Source organism: Camponotus vicinus, unplaced genomic scaffold, assembly GCF_025532165.1.
Source record: "Camponotus vicinus isolate PSW18456_S1 unplaced genomic scaffold, iyCamVici1.0 SCAF_2, whole genome shotgun sequence".
NCBI classification, from domain to species: domain Eukaryota; kingdom Metazoa; phylum Arthropoda; class Insecta; order Hymenoptera; family Formicidae; genus Camponotus; species Camponotus vicinus.
The window spans coordinates 14,181,287-14,202,410 of NW_028141956.1; the positions used below are offsets into that span (position 1 = coordinate 14,181,287).

General features: G+C 25.4%; 1 protein-coding gene across 3 annotated transcripts in view; it reads left to right on the forward strand.

The window, feature by feature from the left end:
* Positions 1-2,150: 2,150 nt before the first annotated feature.
* LOC145966127 (tachykinin-like peptides receptor 86C) overlaps positions 2,151-21,124 on the forward strand; it is a 49,137-nt gene continuing 30,163 nt past the window's right edge. For all 3 annotated transcript variants that reach the window (XM_083089936.1, XM_083089935.1, XM_083089937.1), the window contains exon 1: positions 2,151-3,126. In XM_083089936.1, the coding sequence (XP_082946062.1) occupies positions 2,829-3,126 (298 nt within the window). In that variant the 5' untranslated portion in view covers positions 2,151-2,828. The remainder of the gene's footprint in view (positions 3,127-21,124) is intronic.

Consider the following 21,124-nt stretch of genomic DNA (forward strand, 5'->3'; position numbering starts at 1 on the left):
AATAGTGCGTAATAATGCGTTATTGTAGTTGCAACTAGTATGCAATAAGTTATTATTACTTTACAATAATGATTTTTATTACTTTATGCGTGACAGATAACGAAGTTAAATTTGAACATGATCGTAGAGTTGACTTGCATCACGCAGTTAGACGCGGGTTCTGTTTATTTTGTTATAACAAGCGTGGGTATATAACTCTATAACTCGATCGTTTTCGAAGAAATACGGTTGCGATTACTATCATATTTATTCATCCGGATAAGTAAAGTGACATTTTCCACAATAAATTGTCAGCGCGGAGATCGTTCGGATATCAAACAGATGCGGGAGATAAAGTTCTACCAACGTCACGACACAGTTCTGCAAAAACATCATGAAAAGTCTTACGTTATATACGTAAAAAGTAGCAAAAGAAAAGTTTTTCGACGAAATTACATAACTTACTGTGTAACAATTTTTTTCGCACACAAAGCATTTTTTTTCAGCTTATGCGTTAACAGTTATTATCGTCATCCAAACCGAAAAATATATTCCTCCCTTTATGCTTCACGACCTCGCTATGAAAAGCTTTGTTGGCAAGGCAAATATTCGTGTACTTTCTAAAAGTAGCTTCTGAATGATGTTTAACACGCATAGATGTTCAACGCAAATTTTTTTAAGAGTGGATATATATTACGTATAATGTTACTAGAATAAATATATATATATATATATATATATGTATATATAATGTATATTATTACTCTTTATGTTTGCATGTGATCATAATGTTTAAATTTATGAATGTTTGCTTTTGAAATAATTGTTAATAAGTATTCGATGTAATATATACAGGGTGTCCCAGACCACCCGTATACCCCTTTTAAAATGTGTGTGTGTATGTTATACATATATAATTATATATAATTATAGATAAATAAAAGGTAGAAAAATGAATTAAATGAATTAATTAATTATTCTATTAATAGATTATATAGTATATAATCTTATAAATATAATTCTGTAAAATATAAAATGTAATATATTGTAGAACATTTTTATATTAAAAATAATATCAGTTTTAATATTTTTATCTTACTATACTTAAACTGCGAATAATTTTTTAAAATATAAAATATAAGATTATATTTTTTATAACAAAATAATATGAAGTAAATTAAAAAAATAATTTGAGTAACAATAAAACGTAGTAGCTTTTAGTAACAATTCGAAATAAGGGTCTACTAAAGCTTACAGAAAATCCTAGATCTCTTGCATTTTTGCATGCAAAACATCTGTTGAGTCTGAAAAATGTCTCACTGCACGGTGGCGTGAATCTCTCAGCTTTTATCCTGAGGAACAGCTATCATAAATCGACGTGCTGATATCTAGCTCAAATCGACGCAGACACTCGTGTATTTTCCCATCAGCTGACACTTGTGCCCAAGTGGAAAGTCTCGCCCGGGTAGGGTAGGTGATAAAGGAAAGGGATGCGAGAGTGCGCATGGTGCGCACGCATCTCTGAATGAACATGCTTTGGAGGCGTTCAGTTTCGCCGACGAGGTTCTTCGATACGATACCGTTACCGATTGTCTCTCTCGTTCTCTTCAGTTTGATCTATCAGAAGAGTGATGTAGATCGTGACATACACACACATGCACGCAAATGTTTCTCTAATAATAATGTGTAGTGATAATTAACAGCTTAATTAATAATTCGCGAGCCAATAAATGACGGGGATCGATCAACAATCAATATTTGACAAACATGCGGAAATGTGCCATCAAAATCTCGGAGGCAACATGATAAACTTTGTTTATTGTCTTCAATAACAATGACTTTGAAATGATTATGTCGTCAACAATTTACGGCTTTCATCGACCAATTACGAAGAGAGAAAAATACACCAGTTAATAATACTGCGCTAAAATATATAATAAATGCAAAACACAATTTTAACGGGATGAGAAAAAAATCTTACGAAAAAATTGTAGTTCGTAGCTATATAATGCTTGTTTTGTAAAAAGTGTTTCAAAGTTTAATTGGTGTAATATTTATTTAAAGTCTTAACAATAAATGTCAAATATTTATAATATAGAATTAAAAAAACTATATATGAATAACACAATATATAATTAATTTGATATAATTAAATCGGTGAAATTAAAAAAGTGAAAAAAGTGTAAGATTTTTATTTGAATAAAAAGATTCTTAAAAAACACAATATAATTTAACAATATAGTATACTCTACATTAATTTACACAATGATAAAATTTATGTGAAGCTGAAACAAATCATTGAGTTTCGATTTATATAAAATGGATTTTCAGTTGGCTTTATGAACTAGTTATCCGAAGTTTCTGTAGGATAAAGTGATAAAATACGATTATTGCAAACAGCATTTATTCTGAAAAGACAATCTCATTATTATATTTCTAAATGGAGATAATAAGTTTAAAAGAATATTTGATAAAAAGTAAAACATAAATTAAAGAAACACCAATAAGAAATGTATGCTTGGTAAACTTCACAAATTTTATATATTGGAAAACCATTAATGTCGGTCGCATTGATTAAACAACGAATAGTGTGAGATTATATTTCGATCAAGTGCCGTAAATTCGTATTTAGCCGTGTAAAGCCGTGCACGTTTCTCTGATAAGGGTGAGCCACTTTAAACCACAATAATGATGGTCAAACGTACATCAATTCATTACACATAACGGGAGAAATTGATAACAATTGATAAAATTAATTCGATGTGCTATTCAAAGGAAACTTCAATATAGAGTGATATTGTAAAGTTTTCCGGGATACACTCTAAATATTGAAAACAATCCTTACAAATATGAATAACGTGACTTTGCAACGTGTATTGTACAATTGTAGTGCGTGGATTTTGGAGCTTAATATTACCTTACTTTTAAAAGGAAATCGTAGCGAATTTCGTCACTATGTCGAGGAAGCATTGAATAAATCAACTCGACCTAATATCCTTCGAGAGGCGCTCTCGGATTGTATTTTCGTCAATCAGGAACGGCCATTTGATTTACCATGGTGGCAGAAGCTCTTCTGGTCGCTGATATTCGCAGTGATACTGCTGATCGCAACTGGTGGCAATATCATCGTTATGTGGATCGTACTTGGTAAGAAAATACAAATTGTGCAAACATAGTGCAACATACCCACACAGCAATCTATATCTCAGACGTAAATCAGATATCATTTCGTCAATAAATTTTTGTTGTATTTGAGATATCTTGATATCTGATATATCTTGAATATCTTCAGAATATCTGATATCTTAATTATCAAAATATTCTAATAATATTTTTACGAAAATATAATCTTTTCTATCTGATTTGTTGCAAGATCAGATATCATATCTCAGATGAAAAAATCATACATTTTTGCAGTCTGGAAGATATCTTATAGATATCCCAGTCATATCTGAGTAGCATTATTTAAATCAGATATTCTGATATTTAGATATCTCTTAGATCTCTCTATGATATATTTTGCTGTGTGGGTATATATGAGAAGTTTCCGTCTCGTTAATATTTATAAGCTTTGCGTTTCTATAATTATAACTTATTTCAAAATAAAACTCAAATTTATCACAAATAGGGATTGTATATATTTTGTTTTCGTAATTAATAATTTAATTCATATTCGTAATAAATCAGTTTTCAAAGACAGAAAGCAAATTAAATAAAGCAAATTAAATAAAACTAAGTACATTAAGATTTTTATTTAAGATTGATTACATCTGAGAGTTAGACAGTTTCGATCTTGTTATAAATTTTTAATAGATAATATTATGCCATGATCCTAATTTGATAACTTAAATTTTCTATATGATGGATGCATGATCGAAAAGTTCTCGTTTCATCTTGTTTAAATATTAGATATTGATAAGGATTTTAATAAACTGAGTGTTACATATGTTTTAAGAATATTACGATATTATTATATGTAAAAATACAATGTAATTAGTAATTTATCAGTAATTTTAAGGAAATTATGATATTAGCAAGAATATATGTTTATCACTTACATGCTATCATTGAGAAAACATTAAATATATTGAAAATATATTTAATTAAATTAAAAATATTAATAAATGATTTAATTAAAATAATAAAAAGTATAATTGCATTTTTTATTATTTGAATTAATCAATTTTGAAAATATGAATGTAAATTAGATCAGTATATTAAAAATTTGTTCATCGCATTTAATAAAAGCTTTTACTTCGGAATCCAACATAATTTGTAAAATACATATCTCATATCTCAAAATATATCGTATTATAATATAAATAAAGAATGCTTCAAATCAAGAGAGAAGATCTTTATTTCAATGCAAGTACAAATTATTTGAATTTTATGTTTATATCATATATATATATATATATATATATATATATATATATATATATATATATATATATATAAAATAAAGCTTGGTAAAACTTTAGTACTGCATATATTATGAAATATTGAATATTATTAATTTTAGTTACAAAAAATGTTCCTTTGTGAATGTATTTTCTTTTTTTTATTTTCTTTCTTTCTTTTTTTTATATTATTCCCATTCCTCTTTCAATTTCTAAATACAGATTGATTACATCTGAGAGTTGGACAGTTTCGATCTTGTTACAAATCATTATATAGTAGATCTACTTACTACACTTTCCTCCTCCTCCTCCTTCTCCTCCTTCTCCTCCTCCTCTCTCTCTCTCTCTCTCTCTCTCTCTCTCTCTAACTCTAATCTGATAATTTAAATATTCTAAATGATAGATGCATGATCAAAAAGTTCGTTTTATCTTGTTTAAATATTAAATAACAATAAAGATTTTTAATAGAAACTAAGATACATATGTTGTAAGAGTATATTTTTACGATATTTTTATATAATGTATATATTATGATACACATTATATAAAAGATGAAATTTTTACAATACATACAATACTAAAGTTTATAATTTTTTAAAAATTAAAGTTTCTATAACCAAGCTTCATTTTTTACACATTATATAAATATACAATTCAAATAATTTATGCAACTTGTATTGAAAAAAACATCAGTATTCTTGAGTTATATTATAATACGATATTTTGAGACATGAGATATGCATTTTACAAATTATGTTGAAATCCAATAAAAGCTTTTTCCATATTGAAAAAATTAAAAATGAATCTACATTAATATCTATGCTCAGAATGATCGTATATTATCTTTTTTAAATGATATTACTCATCTTTGTCGTAGTCAAGAGATGGTTAATCAAGAGATAAATTAAATTCAATTGAATTCTTAGGCTGAGCACATGTTTGTAGTTTAAGTGTATATTAAAGAGAAGTTGCTATTCTATTGATAAAAAAATAAAAACACATGCGTGTTGAGAAATATAAATGTTGTAATAACAGAAATTTATTTTCTTTCAATATAAATTATTTTGTTAAGTATATAAGAGGAAGATTTACAATTATACGCTGTCATACAAATATATAAATTTATATTTTATAATTAATATTGCGTTTGTCTAATGTTACATAAACATTGTTATTTTTTATTTTTAATTAACAGATATATATATTTTTAAATTCATGTTTTTGCAATGATATTAATGAAAATATATATTACTTAAAAATATATTAATAAAGTAAATTTATCTCATTTTTTATTTTTGATAGTATTAAAAATATTAAAAATCACATATTTATCAATGTTTGTAGGTAATAAATTATTATGCGTGTACACATAGATACACACGCGCGCGTTGTACATATATATAACACATAAATATATGATATCTGGCTATATATGTATAAAATGTCAATATATGTCTCTACCATATTATACATATATGCTATGAAAGAAGAAAATGACTGAATATATTCATTATATACGGTTATAGCATTCAAACAAACATATATGTTTATGTGAAATAATTTATTCGAAAAATAACCGCTTGAATTATTTCTTATAATTATTATTACCATTTTCTTTATAACATTGTATTATGAATACTACATAGAAAATGTGAAATGTTTAGTCACACATGTACAATTAAATATTTTATTTTTCTCATTTATTCTATGTTGAGAACTGTTTTTCTTCGATACATGAAATAAACATACGATAAGAATAAATAGGATAAAAAATAGAGTAAATTATCGTATGATAAAACATGTGTCAATTTTTACGTTCAATAAAATATACTCTATTCACATAAAGAAAGTCCTTTTATGGCTATAACATTACTTTATATAAGTTTTATATAAGATTGTGCGCGAAGTTTTTTCTACCAAATATTCCACCAAGTACGATGCCAAAATGTTATAAACAATCCAATTGGTATCAATATCAATGTTATATTATACATTTTATGATAAATAAAAATTATTGAATTATTTCTTTCTTTCGAAAATACATATATACATACATATCTATACACATATGTATACAGTAATATGTTTATTACAATGATTGATAAATTGATAAAATTAATTTTTCGATAGAAATACTAAATAATAAGTATTGCTTTTAATAAGAAAGTAAGGATAAGTAATAAAATAAAGATATATTTAAATTATTTTGTAAGAAATCGATATTTCAAAATTTTTTTACTCGCGATTAGTAGTTTTTATAATAAATTGAAAAAATTATAGATACTTATAATAAAATTATATATATATTTATTATTAATTAATGATGTTTATTATTAATTATTACTATTTTTTTACTTTTTCATTACATGTATATGCGTTTGTTTTGATATGACCATGCGACAAGCGTTTTTAATCAAAAGCAATTCGTTCCAGTTGTCCGAATCGATAACAAGATCTGATATCTTATGCAATCCACGTTTCGCATTTATATTCTTTATGTAGAAACTAATCATATGAATAAATATCTTAATGAATACCTATATTGAAATCTGTCAGTTAGTTTGATCTCGACTTATTTTGATTACTCGTAATTTTACAATCACATAATTTTTAAAAATATCAAATATTTCAATAAGTTGATATATTGACTAATAAAATATTGACATTTATAATGGAAATAAAATCAGTAAAGATAAATATTTTAGTTTAATGTTGATAATTAATAGGAATAATATTTTAAATATAAATTTATATTTTTTAAGTGTTTAAATATGTATGAGATTCAACTTTACATTAACATATCACTGCACGCTATTTACTACAATATATCGTATATATAAACTTTAAATTAGATTTAATTACATTATTTATATAAGAACGGTACTTAAATTTCCCTCTTATAAGTACAGTTTTTATATAAATAAAATGATACGCAATTTATTGAGTTTATTTTTTTCAGTTTATTCATTTTATTTTTATCCTCTATAAAAGCGGGGATAGTTGTAAAATCCTATATAAAGTATCCTACAAATAAATCGCGTTTTAATGATATGTTCTTTTTTAAATTTTTGTTATTTATATTGTACAATGTAAATCAATAATTAAATTAAATTGCATTATTTTGTGATACATTGGATAAACTTATGTATTATAATTATATATTAAATTTTCTAGCACGTACTAATTATAGTAGTCTCCGTATAATTAAAATTCACTTTCTGTTGCTTTGAAATTGGATGACGCAAAGAGGGAATTGCATTATATAAACGTTTGTGAGCATTTATCATTTACACGTATATCGTACATCTGTTTAGCATTTGAATAAACGAAAGCATTATACTCCTTTTGATTGAACATACTTGTTTTTTTGTTTGTTCTATTTTCGCAATCTTTAGAAGCTGTACCGAATCTATATAAAAATCTTATATATAAAGATCTTTCGCATTTATAAAGTACGTGCAGCGTTTCAATACAATTGTAATTATAATAATAAAAATATATGTATTATAAAGTCTTGAATATACATGAGAATATATATATATATATGTATCATTATGCAATGTTACATAAATATTGTTTGTGCAAAATTTATCATCGTAAAACTTTATCTTAAAGTATTGTAATGCTTGTAGTTAAAGCAATAATGTACTAAAGCATAAGTATTGTAGAACGCGCTTACATTTATTTATTCTTTTCTTTTTTGTTCTCTCCCTTTATTCTTTTTTTAAATTTTATCCACATATAAATAATAAAAATAAATACTGCTAGATATAATACGTGCGTACATGTGTATATGTGTGTAAAATATCCCAATTATCAGATGTTATTTTAATAGTAAATTCTCTAGGGATTTGAAGCCAATTTTTCTTTAGCAAAAATGTCAAATAGAAACATTTTTTGAAAGTTTGCAAACTTTTCTGTCAGATATCCTTGCAACTTGTAAGTTTTAAATTAAAATCTTATTATAGTAAACTATATATGAAATTAAGAAGAAGAGAGAATAGTTTTTCAATTTCTTAATGCCTGTCAGGACAATGATACCCCTCTTTTGAAGAGCGCGCGCAGTGGCTCTAGGGAATTACATGCAAGTGCGCATTAGCGCCAGGGAGCGCACGTTTTTGTTAGAATAGAGTTGGCAACAGTGTGTGTGCAATACCTTCTTCGTTTTCTTAAAATATATATCTTGTATCGCTCAAAGGAAAATAAAAGAATTTTCAATATTTCCTGCACAAGTACTTTAACCATAAGGCACGTCATAATCACATCAACAATGCCTAATTTCTTAAAGTTTAATTTGCGGATAATTTCCTTTTTTTATGTTTGTAAAAAAAGTAATTACACAGGACCACAAAATAAAATCGATGGAAGGTTCCATGGACCAGACCTAGTGCATAATATGTTTTTGGGGTCGCTGAAACCGAATCTGCAACCTATTTTTCTCTATCACGTCAGCATTTTTCCTAACCTCAAAAAATAGCTAAAAATGGTAAAATCCAACCTTATCAACCATGAAACCTCATTTAACCTTATAACTTTATACCCTTGTAACCCTTTAACTGTAAAAACGATAACTAATAACCCTAAATCTCATAACCTAAAAGTCCATAACCTCAAAACCCTAATTCTCAAACCCCAATAACCCAATAAACGCATGAAACAGCAGATATGTGAGATTCCAACCTAAATCTTGGATAATATTAACCTTAAAACCCCACAACCCTTTAACCCCTTAAAACCTCATAACCCTATAACCTCACAATGCAGCATCAAAAGGACTTACAGATAAAACTTTAATCTTCGATCTAAAAGATGTTAGTTTATGGAGTTTGAACTCTGTAACATTCAGAATCAAAATCTTACGTATAAATTTTTCCGAAGTTGCGTTTCAGGCTCGTAGGGTTATGGGGTTATAGGGTTGTGGGGTTTTAAGGTTAATATTATCCAAGATTTAGGTTGGAATCTCACATGTCTGCTGTTTCATGCGTTTATTGGGTTATTGGGGTTTGAGAATTAGGGTTTTGAGGTTATGGACTTTTAGGTTATGAGATTTAGGGTTATTAGTTATCGTTTTTACAGTTAAAGGGTTACAAGGGTATAAAGTTATAAGGTTAAATGAGGTTTCATGGTTGATAAGGTTGGATTTTACCATTTTTAGCTATTTTTTGAGGTTAGGAAAAATGCTGACGTGATAGAGAAAAATAGGTTGCAGATTCGGTTTCAGCAACCCCAAAAACATATTATGCACTAGGTCTGGTCCATGGAACCTTCCATCGATTTTATTTTGTGGTCCTGTGTTATCTAAAAAATTTATTAAGAAAACGTTTATTTTATATATATTTCAATTTATTAAATATATAATTATTAATTAATAAATTAAATAGTAAAAGTAAAAATCATAAAAATAATATTATTAAAAAAATTATAATATAGGAATAGATATGACACCGCAGTATTTCTTAATTAATAATATTTACTATTATTTCTGAATGATTTTGTGATAGTTTGATTATTTTTGTTCATATATAAACAATAAATTTTAATTTCATTATCTGTTCAATACTACCAAATTTTGATAATATTCATATATATTTGTAGTTCAGAAAAATATATAATTTATTCTAAACATATTATACAATATTCTAAGAATCATATTGAAAAAGCTTTGTATAGAAAGAGAGAGAGACTAAAAAAATATAATACTTTTTTTTTAAATTATCAGTTAAACTTTCTTTGAGCCAAGTATTCCTCTAATAAAATTTATAAAGTTTGATCGATGTTGATTAGCGGAATGTTGCATAGAACGATTTTTTCTCGCCATGTAATGAAAACGAATATAAAAATTATAGTTTATCTGTCTTGTAGTAATCTTATGTTTATAGCACATGAAACATCTGAGCATAAATCTTTATATGACATCACATCATCATAAAAAAAATCTCAAATGTTTTATCTTTCAAAACTTTAATAAATATTGTATATTGCAACAATATAGGCTCGTCTTTTGTTTAAATATTTGAATCATTTTATCATTTCGATTAGTTAACATGTTATATTAATAAAGTATGTAACTTTATATAACAGCTATTACATAATCTTATATTGCTAAAATAAGAATATACAGTAAAATTAAAAAATATATATATATATATATATATAAAATATTAATATTGATAAGAGAATAAAGAGAAATCGTTCCTATACATGTGATATTTTCTTTTTTGCTCATAATAGTGCTTAACTTCGTATCAGATAACGAATTAGAGTCGAAGTAGAATTTTGTGATAACAAACCGCAGAAAATTTAAAACTTCTTGACGTATGTGATTACAATATTATGTATTATGAAATTAACATAAGAAATTTAAATTTTAAATTTTAAATTTGATCTCTCAAGTTGCAATTCTCTATTGTAAAGCATTAACAATTTACACGTTACGCATCGTATGACAAAAACAGGAAAATAAGCCGTATTAGAATATACGACACAATGATATTGTATAAAAGTAATTTTTTGTACAAAAGTAATATACTTTCAAACGCGGAACAAGAAAAACAATATTTATGAACGAAAGTTTTGTCACACTAAAGAAATTGCGATGTTTTGCGTTGGTTTTCGAGTGATAGCTTCTTGATTTCTTAGCAGATTTTTGTGAAAAACTTTTGTCGTGCATCATCTGCAAATGCGGTCAAGAAATTTCTATCGATCAGAAGTAAGAAAACTTCTAGTAGATTAAAGATACGGACATAAAATTTCGTGGAAATCTGGCTTTATTACGAGTGATCGTATTTTTTCCCTAGAGACGTTGATCCTAGATTGTGTTCATGCCGAAAGGTAGGATTTATAATGACAAGATTGTGCTTTGTCCTGACAAATAATGACCAGAAGGGTTGCCATGAGAGAGGAGAAGCTTTATACGCCATGACATTTTACCTTCTAAAAAATATTTTCTGTTGCAAATCAATTTTACTTACATCTTTCGTTAAACTTATCATTTATAAAGCTTTTACTCATTTATAAAGCTGTTACATTATGCAAGCTTTTATTAATATTGTACGATATTGCAATGTGTGCTTATTATTCGAAATTGAAAGCGTTCAGTATCAGTTAATAAGTTTTGTTGATAGAAATAATTTCTTCATCTATTTTTCTTAAATTTAGAACATATCAATACAATTTTAATATGTATCATACAATTTTAATTGTATTTAATTGTTTTTTTTATTATTTTATTGATCATTTATATTAAATCGGTTATTTTTTATTTGTAACAATTTTTTCTCTCTAATCAGAATATTAAAGCACAATTAAAAAGTTATCAAATAATTTATAAAATTCTATACATAACGAATGATTATTTAATAGAAAGAAAGAATAATTCAATTAATTTTAAAGCCGCTTTAGACGATCTATAAATCACAATAAAATTTGCAAGACAGAATTCCATTTATAAATTTTAATTTTTCATATAATGCAGGAAACATTTAAACACGTAAAATACATACAAATCAAAATATATATATATTAGAAGACATGTATATGTATTAAAATGTGTGTGTGTGTGTGTGTGTGTGTGTGTGTGTGTGATGTATAAAATTATAAGTAAAATTCTATCTTAAATTTTATCACGAATTTATAAAGCGTCTAAAGAAGCCTATCGTTGTGCTTTTATTATAATGGAATCATATATTTTAAGCTTCTAATAAATATTTTCTCAACACTAAATAATTCTCAAACTAAATTTATTTGTATAATTGCAAGCAACACGTGAAATATTTTTCTCTTTATATGAATTAAATATATATATAATATATGAATTTAATATATTTTCCAATTATACGTTATGAAATTTTTGAGATATTCTAGGGAGGTTAGACTGAAATTCATTTTGATATTAATTTCCGCAACGAAACTCTTGTGATTTATAAGTAAAGGCCTTTATTAAAGACACGAGGAAAATAAAACCGGATACTTTTATTATCGTAAGTAGTACTCTTAGCACGTTTTTGAAAATAATATATTGCTAATAATTCTTTGAACTGTATGTATTTTATCTTTCTCGAGTAGTGCAAATAGTCATGTACAGATCTTGTCTTTGATAGAATTTCAGAATAGGGTCATATTACTTATAGAATTTCAAATTGGATGTGATATTACAGCAGCAATCCTTCTTGATTTAATCCAGTGTCGTGGTCGAAGAAAGTGATTACATAGATGAGAGACATCGAGTTAATGAAATTTTATCCGTTGAGTGACATGCCAAAATTTCAGGAAAAAGAAAACGATGACGATGAACATTGTCGCATCTACTATTTGAAAAATTTTATTTAATTCAGTATAAGTATGCACAACCTTGTGATAATTTAAATCATATTGATAAATAATTCACCTACTTCAAGTACTTTATGAGATTTTCTATATAAAACTTGCAATAATAATAAAATAAAGATGGCAAAAACGTAATAATAAAATAAAAGAGTTTTACAAATTTATGCATAGTTTCCACTTAAAGTGCGTTTCCATTTACCTAATGCAAGTTAAATGTTCCAGTTGATTTATCCACACACATGCGTCATAATCTAATTCCTACAATCAAATGCACTTAATGCATTTAATGAAACTTCTAATAAATAAGAATTTAAAATATTATTAAAAGATTTGTATATATATGTTGTATATATATGTATATATATGTATACATAAGTTTTATATAGATTTTTGAAAACCAAAAATATAAAAATATAAATTATTTGTTCATCAATTGTTTAAGATAATTTTACACTGCTTATTTTTAAAACCTAGGCAGGCAATGTGGAATTTTCCTGAATATTCATAAAAGATGTCGGACTTAAATCTCTTAAAGTTCTTCGTGCGTGTATATACATATATGATGTGTACAACGGATATTAATATCCATTTTAATTGATTATGTCAAAAGCGTATCAAATTTTATCAAGTAATTATGTTTGTTGAAATTTCCATTTTGAGATTATTAATGCAAAATATTTATAATTATTGATATAGAAGGCATAATAGATTTTGTTAAGAGCAACATTTCATTAAATAAAAGATAAAGTTGATTATATAATACTATTATATTAATCTTATTTTAAAGACTAGTTGTACAATTTTTATTTATTATGTTTTATCACATTTATATTTTTAATTTCATATTACTTGTAAAATTTATAATTAAAGTTTATATTTTAATACAGTTTCCGAACATGTTGACTAGAGTTTATTCTTTATGGCTTCGTGTAATTCAATCCATATCGTGCTGTCGTACGAGATTATACGAGGGTCGTTCATTAAGTCCTTAGAAAAAGATAGAAAAACAAATTATTTTAGGTAGATTTTTTTTTATTTTTCAACATAATCCCCTTTTAGCTTGATGCACTTATCCCAGCGTTTCTTCAAGTTTTTTAAGCCGTCCAAAAAGTAGGATTTCGGAAGGTCGTCAAAATAGGCATCTGTTTGGGCGATGACCTCCTCGTTCGACGTGAATCGTTTTCCGCCGAGCCATTTTTTCAAGTTTGGAAATAAAAAAAAGTCACTGGGGGCCAAATCTGGTGAGTATTGGCCTCTAGTGACTTTTTTTTATTTCCAAACTTGAAAAAATGATTTAATGAACGACCCTCGTATAACTAGACACTTTATTGTCTGCTTGCAGACAATAATAGATATTCTATTTCTTGAATGCGCAATTTCTTGCGTGCGCAAAATTTTATCTTATTAGAAAAATTCTATTTAAAAAATCTTTATATTAGTAAATATAATTTTGTTATCTCTAAAATATATAAAAGTATGAAATAGTATAAAAGCTGCATTTCTTTTATTATTAAACTAAATTTCGTTATTAATTTTATTCTTTTAATGATAGCTTATTTTCATCGGTAGTTATTTTCATTAGTTGCAATTAATATGAGGTGCGCTGCGTATTTCAAGTTTATTCTATATTAATGCAGAATTAAAATACATATAACTGTTCCTGTCTACAAAGTACATCTGATGCATTCAACAGTTAGTTCTATAAATACCGCCATCGTGATATCTCACGGGATTTTGTTCACAAATTTACATTCGCGTTATTCGATTATCATAAATTCGACTTTGTGCTCAATTTTCTACAAGTAAGACAATCATTAAAACAGAAGAGTCTTGAACAGAATGTATAGAATGCTATTCCTCTAGAGAATTTTGCGAGCCTCAACTTGCATCTAGGCAACGAGTAAAACGTTATTTTACCTTTACCATGAGAAGAAAATTCTTTTATTTTTACTTATAAATTTGCAGCTTTGATAAATATAAATCATTCAATATTGAAACTAATATTTGTGCATTATCGAACTTAATTTTATACTTTTCTTTGTGTTCAAATCGCAATTCAATAAAGCACGTTCGATCAATAAGTGAGCTTGGCATTTCATATGTAGATCCGAAATGTATTATACTCATGATACCTATAACATTAAGCCTTGAAACACATGCGTTATATCCATTAAGATTTATTTATAGTCCATTAGTTCATATTTATGAAGATTATGATTAGTTTCATCAATATTGCTTAAAACGTAATCATCAGTTTAACTATTTCTGTGTTTCTTTTATAATCAGAACTTAATATATCAAATTGTACTTCTTTATTTGTTTTTATTTTAGTAAAGAAATTTGTCCATTTATATATAAAAATGCGAAATAAAAATTTTGAAAAAATAGTGAATAATCCGGTGTTTGTCAAAACGTGATATTGCAAAATATTTGCCATGACTAGTTTCTTTCAGCAATATTTTGAAAGAAATCGAAAAAAACATTTTGAAATGTTTATGTTGTATTTTTTCTCTTACTCTTTTTTAATATGTTCCAAAAATATATTCCCGAAGTTTTAATGAATAATTCAGTAACATTTTGTATATGTGTAATTTAATTTTTTTAAAGTTACTTTAGAGCATTTGAATAAAGGTATGTAATGTATAACAAGATCAATTTAAAGAAGTGGAATTAAAAACTGCATCAGATAGAAGTTAAATGAAAGAAATATATTATGTTCGATTTTAGATGTTTATACGAATATGTTAATATAATTAATGTATATACGAATGTGTCAATATAATCAATTATTTTCATATTATTTCAAAATTTGCCTGTTCTACTAATTGTCAATTTATTCGTTCTATAAAATATAAAGAAGGTTTAATAAAACTTGCGAAAAAAAAACATTTGGAAAGTTATTCGCGTTTTGTATATAAATATACATATAGCTATACGTATTTTCTTACGCACGCATATTTATTGTAATATAATTTTAATTATTGTAAACATTTAATTTTTTAAATTTATATATTTCAAAGTAGAATGTATACTGAGTAAAATAATAAAATTTCAATAAGTTTTTTTTATTCAGAAAATGACATAAATAAAATTAAAAAAAATATTATTATAGAAAATATAAGAACAAAATTTTGCTTGCGTATTAACATTAAATTGAAGTAAATCGACGAATAGAACACATTAAAACATTTAAATGTTTCATGCTAACGTTTCATGTAATAACATTATAATCGTGTACTCTATGTTCTCAAAGAGAATGTTAATGGACTGATTGCAGAAGATTTCTATCTTGACAAGATATGTTTGATGAGTGACATTAGAGATATCTATGGTGGACAACATATGCAAGATTAATATACATTTGTAATAGTTTGCACTTTGTACTTATGCGTATATATAATATAAAATGAATTTTTATACATTATTTCTAATATATGATATTAGAAATAATGTAAAATGAAATAAAAAGATACAAATTACATTAACTATTATTTAGATTAAATTAAAATGTAGGATTCTACACTAAATATTTGTAATATTTCATTATACTTAATATTGCGTATATACTAAAATCCGAGAGTTATACAAAAGTGCTTAATTGATGTTTCTACATATACCTACATCTAAAACAGAGATGCTTAATTATTTTACTCATGACCGCTTAACTGAAATATTATACACTGGGAATATTTCAAAAAATTAAATAACACATACTTTAAATTTTATCACTTATTATTATATTTTAAAGGGATGCGAAATGGCAAAAATATATAAATATTTTAGTGGAAAGTAATACATAAAGGTATTCTGCTGATAAAAGATAACTAACACAATTCTTATACAATAAAATTGCAACATGTGGTCTCAACGCGCGCGCGCACACACACACACACACACACACACACACACACACACACACACATTTTATATTACGTATAATATGTTACGGATATTGTGTTATATATTAATACTTTTGACGCATATACAACATTTTAAAGCACTTACATAAACTATTCTTTCTCTAAAGCTTAATCTTTTACTTTTTTTTCTGAAGAAAAAAAAATTAAAAATAAATCAATTTTTAAATAATTGTTGTTTTTTTGTTTCTTTTCTTGATATTATAGAATTTTATATATATATATATATATATATATATATATATATATTAATACTAAAAATTGTAATTTTATGATTCATTATAAACGTACATAATTGTTTGCAATGTTACTACCATATAATATATTATTGAATATAATTAAAAAATAAATAAAAATATAGAAGACAAATCAGAAGAAATAAATATTTTTTAAGAGAGAAAGAATACCATATACATATTTGATTTCCAAAATCTATGTTTCTATAGCTTTAGTTTATAATTTAACTTAGATTTTAGAGTTTTCAATTTCAACGCTGTTGTTTACTATTTTCAGTGTGCTGAGTTTTAAGACAAGAAAGCTTACAATTAGTTGCAGCTGCTACTTCTCTCGTTGTTTTTTTCTTGTTATCATCTAAACATTAAATTGTCTCTTGTCTCTTATACATGTCGTAAATTATATTAAATTATATATACGAATGAAAATTTGTATAAAGTCACATACGTAAATCATTATCATTTAATTTACTATTATAACCATTATCTTTAAGATTAAATGCATTTTGCTATTTTTAATGTTATATGTTAATATGTTATATAATTATTTATTATTGGTTAGAGTTATTAATGTCATTGCATAAATATTTATTATTGAATTATTATTATCTGGGAATAAGGATCAAGCAAATAGTTCATGTGTAATTCAAATATAAATATATATAATTATATGCAAAATACATTTTCATATACATTTTTTCCTCTTATAAACTCTTGCCATATATATACAGAAAAATGTAGAATAAAAAAGGATAATTGAAAAATACTTAGAACTCATTTTTACATTGTTTTTCCTTCGAAAAATATTTTTTATTAATTATTAAATATCTAGCCTCTTGATCAATCTATTAATGCAATTATCGTTGATCTGTATTACACTGCAAATTTTCATAATCATGATTTCTGCATAGATAAATTTTCAATTTATTTACGCTGCAAGCAATCAGTTTTCATCATTTGTGAACAGTGTAAATTAAGGTATCTATTTCGAGAAGTTATCATGAGAAACGTAGTCTTTCATGAACAGATTCTAATTACTTTCTAACAAGTCGTCGACTATGATTATGGCATCTTCATTAAATTCTGCGTCAGTGATTGGAATGTTTATGAAAGTCATTTCATATTACATTTATTTGACAAACATACATATGTAATAAAAATGTGCATAATTCAAACTCAAATTCATGTATTAATAAATACTACATAAAAGAATAAAGATTAATAATAATATATCTTAATAATTATAGTATATCTATGTTTTTGTTTGCAGAGATTTAACCAATAAATTAAGTATTGAAACATATAACAGTTCTTTATATAACATTTTTTCAAAAACTTTTTTGCAAAAATTTATATTTATTATATTTAATATTTTTTATTTTTAAATTAAAAATATTATTTTTAATCTATTAACACATATATATAAGAAAAAATATTTGACAAATTTTTTTTACATATATAAATTTCCAGCACGAACAATTTAATTTAATGAGAAAAGTAATTAAGTTTATGAAAGAGATTCTTTGCCGAAGATTTTTAGAAGCGAAAATATTGAATGACGGTAATTTGTACATATAAATAATCTACTTGTAAAAATATTTTGTACGATAAGTATTTTGATTTTTACACAATTTTTTCTACAATTCTACAATTAATTTACAATTAAATGTGATTCTATTATAATTTGAAATAAGTAGATTTTCTACAGACATTGATAATATATTTGTCCGCATACACACAATATACAAAATGTTTCTATTGAAGCAAAATCCAATCTTGTGAATTAAAAAATAATAAATTTTACTTCTATATTCTTGTTTTCTTTTCGAAATATTGTGCAAGATTGCTATCAGAGAGAGTGGTCTTAGTAGATTCAAAATAATTCCTTAAAAATAAAATAAAACTCTACTATATTTATGTAAACATAATTGGACTTACAATGTGTAATATACAACTTTCACATCAATTGCAAACAATGCAATTACTTGCATATTGAAATATATTGCGCATTAATCTTAAGTTTTTGTTCTTATTTATGATTGCACGGAGCATATTGCATTGAAGCCAGTAGCCTAATTTACGTTCATGAAAAATGCACAAGTTTAGTTATGGCTTTTGTAAGACTTTAATGACCTATAAATCTTATATACATCTTACAAACAGGAAAATAATCAATCTAATCAATCTTATTTAAACAATTCATTTCACTATTATCTTTATGTGCTCAATATAAATATTTAATATGCAATTGCTGCGAAAATAATTAGTGATTTTATTATTATATATTCTTATTTATATCGATAATTGTATAGAAAAATTTTCTAACAAATTTATTAATAAATTGTGAGAATCCTGAATACGTTATAAAATCGTGCGCGTAACTGTTAATGGTAACATTATATATGTATTAGCATAAATTTAATATTAGACAACTTGTAAATGTCTATTGCGAAAGACGAAGTTTCTCTAGTATAGTAGTATAATAAATTTTATTTTAACAAGAGGAAAATATATATGTTCTTGTTACACGCAATAAATGCCTCCTCAAGTATCACTATTGATGTAACTAGAATCCTGCTGTATATACGATTTCTCGTCAAAAAGAAGACATTGTTAAATCAAATATATATATATATATATATATATATATATATATATATATATATACTGGGTGTTAAAAAAGTCTGGACACGGTCGAATATCTCGATAAGGAAGAGTTTTACTAGAAAGTGTTTCAGACAAAAGTTGTATGGCTTCGAGGGAGACATAAGATGGTACCATTAATTTGACCTTGAAGAGTCAGCTGAAGGTCACGTGAAGGTCACCTCCAACTTTCTAAATCGGACACCCTATATGCTTTTACATATTCTTATAGCTCATCTCAAGAGCTTTCCAAAACACTATAATTAAGTTAGTTTTCATTAAGTACTTTTCGAGTTATGAAGTTATCTTACCTTAATACTTTTATGTACAAAAGATTGTGCGATAAAAGGTTATTCAAGTGTGATAAATGATATAGAAGTTATTATACATATGACAAGACTGTCAGTCAATTTATGCTCGCTATTATCCAGATCGTAAATCAGCAAATACCGTAAATCAAGTTTATATGTGACAGAGACAAATTGTATTTTGAAAATATGACTTGATATGTAAATGTGATGAGAGAGAAGATTTCTTTCTAATATAATAAATGTCGATATGCTATTTATCGGGGATAATTACAACTTTTATCAAATTTTTGTTATTAAAATAGAAAAATACGTTATACAAAGAAAATTTTTATTTTAAGAAAAAACAATTATTATAACAAGTTAACATATTATATAACATTATTATATTATATTTTATTATTATTATTCCGATGATCTTATCTCAAAATAACCGTTTTTTTTTTATAATTGTACAAATTTTTACTTTGCAATTAGTATTATAATTAGAGTTAACAAACTTTACAATTTATTATTTTGTTGCTTTATGTGTTTTTTATGTATCTAAAGTATCAGATTTTGTTAATAAAAAAAATAGTTTATTCTGCATTTATAAAGTTTTGATCGCAGACAAAAAATAAAATTGTAAATCTTTTGTTTTCCGTATTTAAATTTAAATTTAATTGAATTTATATATATATATATATATATATATATATATATATATATATATACAGGGTGTCCCGAAACTATTGCTTAATATTTTAAAGGCAGATTCTCTGGCCAATTTAAAAACGATTTTTCCTCAGCGAAAATGTCGAGGGAGATCATTATTTTTTGCATATTCCCAATTTTTGTCATCATGTATCTTTCTAACTAAGCCTTAAATTAAAATTCTATTAAAGTAAACTCTACCTAAAATTAACTAAAGAATGTGACTTTATTAATATTTTATTTCTATAAGCCTTAGTTTGCGAAAACCCTTTATTTTCAATCGTTTACAACTCGAAAACTATTAGTGCTGCGACATTTTCGCTGAGGAAAAATCGTTTTTAAATTGGCCAGAGAATCTGCCTTTAAAATATTAAACAGTAGTTTCGGGACACCCTGTATATATATATATATATATATATATATATATATATATATGTACAGGGTCTTCCAACAGGAGTCCTCCAAAGTATTTTTTACTTGATTATTTTTGTATATATATAGGGGGGGGTATATGTTATATATATATATATATATAAAATATATACCCCCCCTATATATATACAAAAATAATCAAGTAAAAAATACTTTGGAGGACTCCTGTTGGAAGACCCTGTACATATATATAT